Below are 15094 nucleotides of genomic sequence, written 5' to 3'. Positions count from 1 at the left end.
GACAGACAGAGGCTCATTGACAAATCCATGGCTTACACAACAATGGATGGCACACCGGATACCACACACACAGACGCACGCGCACTCACATATACAGACAGACAAGACACACACACGCGTACCAAGCAATGAGTTATTAAAAATTGGTCACTGAGACAACCAATTGTTTGTGTATGAATATCACAAAGAAAAAACTGATGCTAGCTAGTATGTGTGTCTATTCTTAACAAAAGTGACCAAGTATGGTATTGAAAAGTGAGATAAAAGGTTCTGGTAACAGCAAATTAAGACTAAGACGACACAGAGACAATATTTTGGTTAAAGTCTTGTGCGTTTGGGCCGACCGTCCAGAGGGATCCGACGGATCCAGTGCCCGAAAACACACTTTTCTGAAACCAGGTCCAAGGGTGGATTGAAATAAAAACTGACCTATGCAGTTTCGTGTTTGGATTCGTGTGTACTATGCCTGAAACGCAAACGATGACGTCATCGCCCCCGACCAGCTGGGCAACGTTAGAGTTGCGTTGAAAGTTGCATTTTTTTTTTTTTTTCATTTTGTAGCTTTAAATACAGCCCCTTGGTAAATTTCATTACTAACTGTACATTAAAAAAATATTTCTGCTCAATCTAATAGGTTTAATAACTGCTATCTCCTCCTCTACTGAATGTTTGTATACAGCGCACAGGCTGGATAGCCTTAGGCTTGCCGCGCTCCACTTTTTTGGGAGAGAACCAGCGCCTTGAATACGTACTACAGTGTTTCTACAGCTCGATGCGTTTTCCCAATGAATCCGTCTTTAAGGGGATATTCCTGAAACGCATCAAAGGAAAACGGAGGGGAAAATATAGTTTTCGCCTTGTTACACACAGTCTTCTCGGACTGTATGTTTGCAAACAGCACGCAAGCTTTCTGCGCATGCTCGCCTCTTCTTCTTCTTTTTTGCTGGAGTTCTGTAGCAGAAGCAGCGCCCCTTATGGGCCTGAAATGTTTACTACAGCATTTCTACAGCTCGATGCGGTTTCGCAATGAATCTGTCTTTAAGGAGATATTCTTGAAGCGCATCGAAGGAAAACGGATCATTTTCGCCCGTGAGGACGGGGCCTAAGTCAATGGAAGGTGGGAATACAAAATGAAAGACTTGTGTGTGTTTTACCTGGCTGTCCAGTCCCAGCACGAGCAGCATGAAGAAGAAAAGCGCTGCCCAGACTGGAGCCATGGGCATCAAGGTGACAGCCTTAGGATAAGCGATGAAGGCCAAGCCTGGACCTGCAGAATAGGTTGAATGAAGTTAAAGGAACTATGTGTAAGAATCTGAAATTCCTACTCACTACTGACACCTCTGGCCTGTAAGTGAACTGCAGCCTTCAAGTGCTCATGCATACAAAGCACTCGATTGCGAGCACTGTGGGCTGGGTCAATAACAATCATAAACTAAATCCGTTATAGTCATATATAAACGTTGTAGGAACTAAAAAGTAACGAAGGAACAGACATGTTTGGTATTATCCACAATTTGGCGTTACTTCCCTCCATTTTCCCGGCAAAACCAGCTTATATCAAATCTACTAGAGATCAGCCGACATGCTGATCTTGGCAAGAGAGTCTGGGATCTAATTCCGTTGGCACCTCCCATTGAATGACAGTATTACATTTTGGGGAACAGTAGCATAACCCTTTTACATCTGACAGGAATACACTTTTAATTAATGTCAAAATATGTCCAATGTGTTCCGAATAGTCACTTAATCAAAACGAGACCACACAACAAGCTTGTATTTGAACTAGAAACACACAGTTAATTGAGCACTTCTTTCGGTCCTATGATTATAAATCTACCTCCCATTGAAATGCGCCGCAATTCAATGGAAGTGGCTTACAGAAAGCAAACACTGACCCAGCTCCCCTTCTGGCCACACAATGATGAACTGAAACTTATAAACTTGTCTGAATCTGGAAAAGCAGGGCAAACGCCAGTTTTCCCTTTAGGGTGGTTGGGTGGTGTTCTTACCGCTCTCTGCAACCTTGCTGATGTCCACTCCTTGTTCTGCAGCCATGAAACCCAGTACGGAAAACACCACAAAGCCAGCAAAGAAACTGGTCCCGCTGTTGATGAAAGCCAGCACAAATGCATCCCTATCGAGAGAGAGAGAGAGAGAGAGAGAGAGAGAGAGAGAGAGAGAGAGAGAGAGAGAGAGAGAGAGAGAGAGAGAGAGAGAGAGAGAGAGAGAGAGAGAGAGAGAGAGAGAGAGAATGTAATGGAGTTATTACAGTAAGCTTTTAGAAGATGCTATTGACATTAGGGGAGACAGAAGCATTCACAATAGGAGAAGTTGACGGGCATTGGGGTTATATATGGACGAGGGGGATCAATAGTCATTTAATGTGTGTGTGTGTGTGTGTGTGTGTGTGTGTGTGTGTGTGTGTGTGTGTGTGTGTGTGTGTGTGTGTGTGTGTGTGTGTGTGTGTGTGTGTGTGTGTGCGTGTGTGTGTGTGTGCACAGATCAGGTGAAGAGTAGAGTCACAAACGCTGGCGGGACTAGCCTTCAGGTGGAAAAGTCATGGCTCAGTTATTTCAACACACACACATGAGTGTGACTCACGGGGCAATATCACGCCTGTGTCACAGTCTTTATCCTCACACCCCTTGACGTGGAAAAAATAAAGTATTTGCGGCATTACCGGCTAAGAATAGAGCTGGGCTTGTTATTTGGGTTGTGCATAAACATCAGCCTGACCTGAATAGTTACAGCAACGCAGTGCAGCAGTAGCAGTGGCCGATGCAGCAGCACCAGCAGCAGCTGTCTTAGGCTTTAACTCAACAGAGTGAATTGTAAGGCTCCATTAGTGACAGGCTAGACCTTTCGGGACACTGAATGAGTCACTGAGTGAGACAATGGAGGACTTGGGCCGATCTCCACAGTGGTCAATAGAGCTGGAGAGAGACCAGGATACCGCAGTGGGAGTAGCACGGTGAAAGGGAGAGGGAGAGGGAGAGGGAGAGAGAGAGAGAGAGAGAGGGGCCAATCGTCCTCTAACTTCCTATTTCGGGCAAAAAGAGAAGAATCTTTCTGGGACTCACTAGTTTGGCAGAGGGCCAGGATCAGGTGGTTTGATGTATCAACTGAAATAAAGAGCTATAATATTCTAGTGGAGCTACCAAACAGCTGTAGCATGTTAGGGTCCAACTGTTTACATACCTCTTCTACTTCTGTCTAAACAAACTCCCCTTGGCGGAATAATGATGGGGAGGGCATGGGCAGCTAAATACTATTTAAATACTTCAAGCTACACTTCAATGAGCTTCTCATTAATATGATGGAATTACAGTTTTTGAAGAACTATTCATTTGGCTTCTTAGGCCCTATTTGCAGAAGAGAAATATCTAGATTTAGCATTAATTATTTTGTGTTTCCATTTTATCTAGGTTAAAAAACCCATCTGTTTACATGAAGACACGACCTGCTCAAAACCATCTCAGCCTGTTTACACGGAGGGGGAGTTTACGAGAGTTCACCGCGTTATAATATGGATGCACATACAAACACAGGTTTCAGATTTGTAAACATATCCATTGTATTAACGAACTCCAAGAATGGGCGGAGACGTAGCAAATGTGGTGTTCTGGTTTCCATTGCTTCTGCAAATCATGTTTAATATTAGAAATGCAAAGTCTAGGAGATCTTAGAATGATAAGAAAGGTCGACAAAGCACAGCAATGTTCCAGGAACATTTACAGTTCCCCTCTAGCTTTCTATTGCTTGACATTGGGGCTAGATGAAAATCTTCAGTCTAGATTGAAGGCCATAGAGTACGACAAAGGCAACGGTGACCATGAAGTTCAGACTAGACCAGTGATCCAGCTGGAACAAAATCATCTAGAACGGAAAAGATAATCATGTTTTATTTAAAAGAAATATGAAAAATAAATTATATCATTTTAAGTCCATATTGATCTTGGGATAACTAAGCTCCTTGTCTCATACTAATGTTCTATAGTGCCTCGGGGATGGGACCTATACAGCCAGTCAAGTCAAACGTTTTTGATCTTTTTGGGTTAAAACCAACTCACAAAGATCAGATATTTTTGTGCCAACGGCAACACACAAATTAGGTTTTTTTGAACAAATAAAGTAGGATTATTTAATCGTACTTAACCTAATACACCACACCGAGCTTCTCCCATGCAAATATGAACTATCTGGAAGCATTATTTTCTCTTAGTTCTCATCGAATGAAGAGAAAGCTCAACTTAATGTTTCTAAACATATTTTACCCCCCACCCCCCACGAGTGAAAATGACTATCAAAAGAAAATAATCCCATTGAATTAAATAGTCAATAATCTCTAGTCCTTAAACCTGTAGCATCCCACTACCATTGTGTCAGTCTGGTTCTGGTGTCACTCACTGGTAACAGTTGTTGTGGAAGCGATTGTAGCTGCCGAGCGCGGTCAGAGCACCCAGTCCGATGGCGTATGAGAAGAAAATCTGAGTGCCTGCGTCGATCCATACCTGAAACACAAACACAGGCATGAGGAATGACATTTCCTCCCATGAACGGTTGATCGTTTCGTTTTTTATTACTTCACTTGAAAAAGCACGACATGTTGACACTAAAAAGTTAGATAACCCATACTTGTGCTTCTAACAGTTTGGACCAGTCGGGCTTCAAGTAGAAGACGATACCGTCCCAGGCCCCCGGTAGAGTGATTCCATGGGCCAACAGAACCACCAAAACCACGTAGGGGAAAAGTGCTGTAAAATAGACCACCTGCAGAAAGACAGGGAGACACAGTGCACAGTCAACATACATTCACTCTATCTCAGCATAGACAGAGTATACTGTATAAGGCCTTCTTTAGCTAGTTTAGCAAAACACTGCAAACCAAAACGTTGACTCATTGCATCAAGGAGATTAGTCGGGTTGGGAGATGAATTTTGTGTGGGACGGCTGCATAGCTTATGACCTCTCAAGTCTTTTAAGCCAAATGACCTTGCAGAGCCAGCTCTGTCCAACGCTAACAGTGCACGCATGCTTGCTATGTTTCCTTCTGAACAAAGAATGTGAATTAATGATCTTGATTAAGTCCTATGCCACAGATGCTACTGTATAAATATTGATAGAAATTACACTACATTTTTATATTTTTCAACCCTTATGTAATGTGTGTTTCTAAGTATTTCTGGAGTTATGCGGAGAAACCGGCCAGCCAATGGAAACACAGCGTTCCGCGCCGTCAGCATGATAGGACCCAGGGGGGAAAAAGGGCACAACATTTTTGCCTTGATCTAAGGTGACCAGTAAAGCCCCTTTAGCACATCAACATGGGAGAAAGTTATTAATCCTCTTAGTACAGACTAGCTCAACCCTTCCTCACCTCCCTCTCACATGTACGCATGCACACACACACACACCTACACAGACAAACACACACGTATCCACACACACACACACACACACACACACACACACACACACACACACACACACACACACACACACACACACACACACACACACACACACACACACACACACACACACACACACACACACACACACACACACAGTAAGCTTTAGCATTTGGCATAGCAGATACCCAAATACATTACATGACAATAAATTACATTATATCAAACAAAACACTGATGTGATTATATCTGCATGCATGGGTCAATCTTTCAGAATGAATGGTTAACTGGAGACTATGCTCACACAATGTTATGTGTACCCTGGATGAAAAAGGATTTATAACAAGACAAGTGGCCTAGGCTACAACCTGAATGTGAGCATAAGCCTGTTATTTCAAAATACTCAAATAAACAAATGACACAGCTTAAAATAAAAAATAATATGAGGAGAGATAGAGTACGTGCAAAAGGAAGCTTTACTGAAGGAAACCAGGCAGGCAGAAATAAACCCATAACAAACAAGAAACCGACTGACCGGTGCAGGAACTAAGGAACATAAATACATGGAATACAGCTGAACACAATTTGAACCTGTGCTAACTTATTAACAGAGGTGACAAACATTATACCAACAACACAGAGGCAAGACAGGTAATGAATGGGGTTGGGGCAGGATAGACACATAAGGTGCAGTCACACTCGGGTTCTGCCTAGTGATCCAATGTATTTCCAATGGCAGTTGGCGCTGGACGGCGAAGTTCGGAGGAACCGAGGATGGCGACGCAAAGCAAGCCAAATGGTACGAATTAAGCAAACAGGGGCTATGGAAAAAGTTACAAATGTCCCTTCTTCATAGTTTAAATCGTGAGGCGTCAACCAATACGGTGTGTTCGCTGCAAAACCTAATGCAAAGGTAAAACAAGTAAACTTTGAAAAAGTTGTTTTACCTTCATCACACAACCTTCAACCAATACTAAATGATTACAGAGACCTAATAAAGATTAAGAATGCATACCGGTTGCGGAAAATATTGGCGTGAAGAGTGAACAACAACAAGCAGTCTGACAAATGCATTCGTCAGATTGTCATATATTAACATCACACAGAATGTTGACAATGAAAATGAACTACGCAACTGAATATAATCTGGCAGATAATGGTGTCTTTGTTGAAATTAACTGAAAAGATTCACGCCTAACCGATACACCTCCGGAGCCACAAGAACAGAGCTGAGTACGGTGAAGCCAAGGACTTGGCCTTGGCTTCGCCGTGAACCAATACTGGGTTTAGTCAACTAAGGTGTGGGGCTAAACTGTGAATGTATCCTTTAGGGGTTTTGAAGCTGAAGGTTAAGCCAAATGGAAAAAAGCAGAACAAACATTCCCCAAGCTTAAGTTGATGCTGCGCAGCAAATAATACAGATGCACTCCATGAACCTGGGCAGGAAAAGCATAGCACTTAATACCATAAAACTAGGGGTGCAACGGATCACAAAACTCACGGTTCGGATCGTGTCACGGTTTTTGAGTCACGGGTCGGATCATTTTCGGATCAACAACAATAAAAAAGATAACAAGACAAATGTGACTTTAAATAATTCTTCAAATGTGTAAAAACTAAATAAAGTGAAAAATTAGGCAATAATCCTATTGCCTTTAAACATAGTCAATATTTAAAAGAATTGCAACCTAAGGCATTATTCCTTCTTCTTATTAACATCGATAGTAAATAATCCTGAATTAAATTCAGGATGTCTGCATTGCCTGGGGAGAGTTTAGAGTCTACACTCTCCCCAGGCAATGCAGACATCCTCATCTTTTTTTTCATCAAGTATGGTAGCGAAATACAGTTGCTGTCGTATTTTATTTGGCATTTTGTAAATCCGTTGATTTCTGTTGGAAGACTCATTGCTCATTGCAAGGGGGGTTGGTTGTAGTCTTTTCGCTCGGTTCTAGCCCTACTGTTGATACGGAGAACCAAGCGAAAAGACTACAACCAAACATAAACATTTCCGCTTCCGGTTTCCGTTTCAATGGGATTTACGGAACGCCAAATAAAACATGACAGAAACTATTTCGCTACGCTACTTGATGATGTTGTAAATACCGGAATTGTCCTTTAAACATGCGATGATCACGTGAACGCACAACTTTTTTTTTTTATCAGCCGATCCGCGGATCACTTGCGTCCCGAACCGTGGGGGTTGATCCGTACGGATCACGGGTAACCCGTGAACCGTTGCACCACTACATAAAACCCTATGCACAGACACACGTACGGACAGACACACGTACGCATACACACACAAACACACACACACACACACACACACACACACACACACTGGGCTCACCTTGCCGGTGGACTTGACTCCCTTCCATATGCAGAAGTAAACAATGACCCAGGTGGCAATGAGACACAAGACCATGTGGAAGCTGATGTCCCCAGGCTCGTCCAGCCCACTGGACAGACGAAGCACCTTGCGCCTTTTGGGACGGGCGGGGGGGACAGGGTGGGACGGGGGGGGGGGGGGACATACAACGGATTTGTTGATGTTAGCGAAGCAGAAAACCATACCAAATCAAATCAAAGTAAAATAAAAATAAAAAACGAAAAATAAGAAAATATAATAATATAATTAATAGATGAGCCACCTAAAGCGGGGTCAACCCCTTAAGCTAACTCTCCTCGGTGGCGGGTGCCTGAGGAGCGGCAAGACTTGGAGAGGAGAGGAGGAGGAACGTACTCCCAGAACTCGATGACCGGCGAGCGCATGCCCTCCACGTCGCTGCAGGTGCCGTTGAAGAGGAGCTGGGCGGCGGACAGGTTGAACGGCACGGGGGCCGCAGACGGGAGGAGGAGGCCGGAGGAAGAGGAGGAGGAGGAGGGGGAGGGCGTGCCATTGAAGGCCGTCGATTGGCCGCCGGTGCCGATGCCCATGCGGCTGTAGCAGGCCCGGCGGAAGTCCTGCGTGCAGTTGGGCGTGTTCCAGGGGTGGCCGCAGGTGGCCCAGGGCAGGGGGCTGCTGAAGGAGTGCAGGAGGAAGTACAGGGCCCACACCAGGATCATGATGTAGTAGGTGTTGCAGAAGAACACGATCACCATGGACGCCAGGCCCAGACCTGACCGGCAGAGGGAGGACGAGTGTATGCAGGGAGAGGGAAGGAGAGAGAGAGAGAGAGAGAGAGAGAGAGAGAGAGAGAGAGAGAGAGAGAGAGAGAGAGAGAGAGAGAGAGAGAGAGAGAGAGAGAGAGAGAGAGAGAGAGAGAGAGAGAGAGAGAGAGAGAGAGAGAGAGAGAGAGAAAAGAGGGGAAGAGAGAGAGAGAGAGAGTGTTTGGAGGAAGGGAGAATGAGAGAGAATGTTAGAGGGAAAAGGAATAGGAGGAGGGATTGAGAGAGAACGGAGGGAGAGAGAAAAGAGAGAGGGAGAACAGAGAAAGAGAGAGAGAGAGAGAGCGAGAGAGAGAAAAAATCATAGATAGTTTAGAGAGTATTGACAGACACAGGGAGAGAGTTACAGGGATGAAGGTATGTGTGTGTGTGTTGGGGGAACAGGGCGGTGAGAAAGATGTGTCAAAGTGGGAATAAGCGAGCAGTGTAGGCATGAAGGAACATTCCTGCATCAATACACCCTCTCACACGTACACATACACAAACACACACACACACAAACAAACAAAAAAACCTCACACACACGTTGGTCCCAGAATGACGCAGCGGAGCGTACCTTTGAAGAGGGGTGCTATGTTCCAGGCAGAGACACCCCCCTGCTTCATGAACTGGCCCAGAGCGATCTCCAGGAAGAACACAGGGATGCCCCCAATGAATACCGTCAGCATGTAGGGAATGAGGAACACACCTTCCAAAAAGGCAGGATAAGTCAACACACACACACACACACACACACACACACACACACACACACACACACACACACACACACACACACACACACACACACACACACATGCGCACAAGTTCCAGTCAATTTCATGAAGCCATTTATCCCAATTACGTCCTTAAAGGGATCACATTCCAAATTCAGAGGAGATTTTAGAAGTGTAATCGCTACCGGACATAAAAGACACAGGCTCCTACAATCCCTCACATTAGGACAATATTCAGTCATATACATGCCATTTTACAAACTATTAAAACATAAAAAAGAATGATCAGAAAGCTTAAGCTACAGTACATATTCAGTTCTATACAGTCTTAATTCACTAGTTAAGATAGAATTCAATGATAATCACAAAGATGCTTTTATGTGTATCTTTTTAAATGTTGTTACTTTTGAATATTAAGGTAAATAGATAGGAAAACAGAGAAATAGAGAGAGAGCTTGGTGAGAGACAGTCCATGCTGCAGAGTGCATGTGTCTGACTGCAGAATCAATAATATCTACTTCAATAACTATTGTTGTCTTTAGGTCTGCAGGAAGGAGAGGGGAATCGATTCTTCACTTTACATTATTTTTAACACATGGCTAATGCTACCTTAAAGCAACTGTACATCCCGCCATGTGAAGTCCAGTTATCCTACATAACCAGCTCCAGTGCAGTCAACAAGAAAGCGATTCACTTTCAGAGTGACTCGTTTGCAGCTAAGATGGCCCCAGCTACGCCCCTTGTAGAGTTCCAGTTGTAATCTCGGTACATTTAGTTTCAACCGCGTCAGCCAATGCTGCATTTAAATGCATGCATTTCCAAGCAAGTCGACACATGCACAAGGACACCCACTTGATAGCACCAGACACAGAGGAAGGCTGGCGGGACAAGGACAAAGATTAGATGATCCAGAGTGAGAGAAAAGAGAGAGAGAGGGTGAGGACAAACGCATTGTCTCTCGCTCCTTGAGTTATGGCACTTGTCCTTGAGTGAGGGGATGTTAGCACATTAGGCCGATGGACACAGAGATGGTGATTGCTTCCGGGAATACATAACACACAGATATGACTTACGTTATAGTCAGCCTGTTTTTTCTAATTACAGAACATGTCCGAGGGCATATCCTATAAATCCTCACACTGAAGGCACCAATAACCAGATCACAATGAGAAAAGGAAAAGAGATAAATGGGTTCTTATGACGTTATGATTTAACCCAATAAATTATGTGAGTGGTGCCAACGCAGTGCGCAGTTAGGGGAGATGGAGGGGGCAGTCATGTGACTCAAGAGAAGAGAGAGTGCGTTAAGTAGAATGGATGAGAAAATGGACCGGGTAGAAGGGTAAAATAGAGGACGTGGAAAATGGGAGCAACAATGTTGAAGACATGACAAAGCAGAATTGAAGATCAATTTGGCATCCTATAAACATGGATCATTACTGCATGGAGATGTTATGCTCTCTCTGGTCGTTCTCTTTCTCTCTCTCTCTCATTCAGTCTCCTGCACTCCCTCTTTCTCCATGGGCAAAAGGCTGTAGCCTTATATGGAAACATTTGTGACAGCGTTTGTGACCGTACGGTCCCTCACTCCCACCGCTTACCAGCAGAGAGAGTACGCGGGAGAGATAAATATATAGTAAAGAGATGCATCGGCAGGCGTGCACGTACGGGAGGAGGGCATTCCGAATCGCTTTTGTTGACATACATAAAACGTAGGCTACATATGCAAGGAACCCAATCCTTAATAGGCTTTCACAAATCCTCTCTCCGTCCATAACCATGATCAGTCACAATAATGCTTTTGTGAAATGAAAAATACTGCCTCCTGGAAATCGATGTTAAATATCAAATGATAACTCTCTCTCTCCCTCTCTGATACGCCGTGACCATGTTAGGGCCACACAGGCCATATCAGCGCGCATGTGACAGCCCTGCTGTTATCGCCTTGATACCACGTGTCACAAGGTGTATCCGATTGGTCCGTTTCGCCGGAACCCAGGGAGAGACGCCCGGGTAAAGGTACGACCCTGAGTTCACAAGACATGTACGTGCATGATGAGTGTATGTTCATTTGCCACACCCCGCCTCCTTCCATTATCGGCCAGAGAGCAGGAGAATGCACCTTTGTTTCGCACAGGAGCCCAGGCCAGGAGCTCAGAGTATGTGTGTGTGTGTGTTTGTGGGGGGGGGTTGGAACTAGACCATGTGAGGCAGGCCATTGTTACACGATATCAGACGGTATCTGAGTCTTTGGTCACAAGACTCACAGGAGGGTAGAGTGAGGGGGAGGAGGGGCTCAGACGCTGCGTTGCTTTGCAAACAACGGCACACTCACTTTATAGTGTCTCTCATAAAAAAAGATATAGGACAAAGCCCCACAGCGATAAGGAGAGAAGGAGTGACACAAGGGCAAAGTTTGCTGCAGCCCAGAGCAGTTATTACAAGGAAAAGAACAGGAAGTAGAGAAAGGAGGGAAAACTAATTGAAGTGGTGGTGGTGGGGACTGAGGTTGCGAGGCAGGTTAGAGAGAGATAGGGGCACAATGTAAAGGTAATAGTGTTTGTTGTGTGTTTACTGAACTTCACGCCCTGAAGTAGTGTTTACATTCATGTGAGCACAGCGTTGGCTACTGCATATCTCTATAGCCCTGCACCCCCCCTGCATTCTTGATCATTACTGTCCTGTGCCTTGCCTCATTTTACACAACCGTTTATCCTCCCCTGCTTTGCATGAGAGCATAGGTTAACAGAACAGCATACATGGTCAAAACGCCATTTAGAAAACAGCACGTACTATCAAACCAAGAGCTCTTGTCTAGCTCAACTGTTAGCGCTGTAATTACACTGCCGGTGTTAGGGGTCAGATTCCCAATGGATCGGAAAAAAAATGTATACACTCAGTATTTCGTCCGACGCTTTGAATAAACATTTCAAATGATGACACCCATTTGTTTGTGATGCTATTTCTGTGATACACTAAAGGTTCTTCTGATCCCCAGAAAGCTCACCTCCTCCGTTCTTGTAGCAGAGGTAAGGGAAACGCCACACGTTGCCCAGGCCCACGGCGAAGCCCACGCAGGACATGATGAAGTCCATCTGACGAGTCCACGTCTCTCTCTCCACCTCTGGCAGTGCCGAGCCGGCCACCGCGCCAGGTCCTGCCGCCACCACCACCGTTGTGCCATCCTCGCTCTGGGGTGGGAGCACCCCCCCACCCTCCTCCTCGCCCCCAGCAGTCCCTCCACCAGGAACGGGCACGAGGGCCCGAGCCGACCCGTCTTCGGGCTCATCTTCAGGTGGTATGCCAACCTCCACCTGGGTCAGGCCGATGTCATCTACACAGACGGGACGGGATGGGACGGGGGGGGGGGGGGGGGGGGGGGGGATGGGGGGAAGAGGGAAAGATGGAGAAAGAACGCATTGTGAAGGAGAATGGATGAAACATATGCAAACATTGCACCAAAGAATGTGTTTTCAAAAAAACAAAAAACAAACTCATTATTATCACACTCATACATGTCTGTTTTCTTCTACTGGATATCTGAAAAACAAAGGTTCAGCAATCAGGAGACCAGCATGTTTGTGACGTGCACAAGAATTGAAAAAGAAATAAACGCACATCCACAAGTTATTCAACCAACTAGAATCACTTATTAGCACTACTTTGAGAGCTCTATGGCAGTGATGATAGCAATTGACATCGAGATAGAGTTCTAGACAGTGAAAGTGAGAGAGACGAGCACCAGGTGACTTAGTGTGCGTGTGGTTGTGTGGGTGTGTATGTGTTTTTCTGTGTGTGTGTGTGCATATGTGTTTGTGTTAGTGTGTGTCTTGGGTTCACTGCAAGGACAGCATAGGTAGCAGCTTCAGGATACTGTTTGGATCAAAACTGCCCATGAAACTATATCTGATCTATTGTTGTGAGTGGGGGATTTCCATACCCACTTTGACATGTGAGCAGAATTCCATTTCAGTCATTTTCCAATCATATATATGGCAACACTGTCGTCGGTGAGTCAGAGATGCTCCCACATCTTAGCTCTGTCTCTCTCTGTCCCTCTATCTCTCCCTCTGACACACACTCTCTCAGTCTGTCTCTCTCTCTCTCTGTCTGTCCCTCCCTCTCTTTGCCGGACAAAGTGATTTGTGTGCTGCGGTAGAATACAGCAAGCGACATTCGAAAGGTGTCCAGGCTAGCTCTTTCGTCACGTACACAAGCAGCCATGCTCCGAATCGTGCACAAAATCAATCATTTCATTAATGAATGTTGGTAATGTTGAAGTCAAACACAGACACACACACACACACACACACACACACACACACACACAAGCACATCACGCATGAACACAGAACGTGTAACTTTATCATTCATAACAATGTCGGCCACTGTGACGGATGAAAGCAAAGCAGTTTCATCCGGATTGAAGCAGACTAGGGGGGCTGGAGGGTATGTAAGTAGATGGTGTGTTTGGTTTGAGATGGCATTGGAGACACTTTACAAGGAGAGGTGAGGGCTCTAGATCAATTTAGGAGCAGGTGGACAGCCCAAACATTCAGTCAGGTTCAATCATTGAAAGGTAAATACAGGATGTCTGTTAATTTGGTTAGTTCAAGTGGTTACTATATTCAAGTTTGCCTTGTCATGGTCTATATGTCAAACAGTAATAACCTTGTTGAATTAAAAACAAAAAAGTATTCAATGAAGATTCCTTATCTGGTATCTGTTCGATCAAACCACGGAGCCTACTTATAAACTAATATGTGATCAATCATAAAAATGAATTGGTTTACACTTCCTGTAACATGGAAATTGCCTCAAATATAAGTTCTAAATTGACCTGTGACACCTTAGGTTTCAGCACATCATGTTTCATGTTTCTCCAATGCCTTTAGTGGTGCCATAAAGAAATTGCATATTGACAGGCAGACATTCGTAATATATATATACACTATACTTTAACAACAAAATGCAGAGTGTAGCAGGTGTAAGGCCGGTGTGAGGCAGTAAGTTTGAGTCAGGATGAGAGTGCTTCGCCATGGATAACAACAGTAGCCTATTGGAAACCAGTGAAGAGGAATACGTGCTAAGGGGGGGGGGGGGTATAGATATACACATAGCCCACTGTGACAAAAATAAATAAAAAAAAACATTAGCATTTTATTATATTTACGATCTCACTTACCTTTGGTGTTATCTTCCACTTCTGGGGACATAATGTTTGAAAAGCAGCACAGATTTTGTGTTTTGACCGATAGTCAGGTCTGTATGAGCTAGTCCTATGCTGAAGCCAAGCGCCGGTGTTGGATCAAATTAACGTGGCCAGCTAATGTCCCCAAATAGCTGCAGTTCTCCAGATCTTTACTCTCTTTATTTGGTCGATTTGGGACTTCGTTTGCTGGTACAAAATCGTAGTTGTTGTTTTAACAGGTTTAATTAAAATACTCGACAAGAGATGGAATTTTACAAATCGCCGCAGTGGGACGTTGTGAGGATTCAGAAGCAGTCGACGAAGCACTTGAAGGTAAGCCTGAAGAATCTCATGGATGACAGTTAGATGAATAAGATAACACGCCTAAAGGGGATCGCTCTTTTGTCTGTTCTTTCCCAGAAGCCTGAAGACCTACGGTGATTCCAGTATATTGTCCTTCGCCGGGTTCTTCTGAGGCAGACGGAGAATGTGATCGCGGTTTTGGCTCCGGGCACTGAAACGGTTGGTACTGAGGGACGCCCCCCTCCCCTTGGTGAAATAGCGGAGACGTGATTGGCTGTCTGGTGGCGTCTGAGCCGCATCAG

General features: G+C 44.7%; 1 protein-coding gene across 1 annotated transcript in view; it reads right to left on the bottom strand.

The window, feature by feature from the left end:
* The window catches only part of LOC307079027 (sodium- and chloride-dependent creatine transporter 1), an 18540-nt gene extending 3967 nt beyond the window's left edge, over positions 1-14573 (bottom strand). Inside the window, exons 1-9 of the mRNA XM_079741084.1 lie at positions 14484-14573; positions 12306-12632; positions 9139-9270; positions 8158-8533; positions 7765-7897; positions 4636-4770; positions 4408-4511; positions 2010-2134; positions 1155-1267 (exon numbers count right to left, since the gene is read on the bottom strand). Of these exons, the coding sequence (XP_079597210.1) occupies positions 1155-1267; positions 2010-2134; positions 4408-4511; positions 4636-4770; positions 7765-7897; positions 8158-8533; positions 9139-9270; positions 12306-12632; positions 14484-14514 (1476 nt within the window). The 5' untranslated portion in view covers positions 14515-14573. The remainder of the gene's footprint in view (positions 1-1154; positions 1268-2009; positions 2135-4407; positions 4512-4635; positions 4771-7764; positions 7898-8157; positions 8534-9138; positions 9271-12305; positions 12633-14483) is intronic.
* Positions 14574-15094: the final 521 nt, after the last annotated feature.

This window comes from Pollachius pollachius (assembly GCF_949987615.1).
Source record: "Pollachius pollachius genome assembly, chromosome: 8".
Taxonomy (NCBI): domain Eukaryota; kingdom Metazoa; phylum Chordata; class Actinopteri; order Gadiformes; family Gadidae; genus Pollachius; species Pollachius pollachius.
This window is presented reverse-complemented; position numbering and strand designations above follow the sequence as displayed.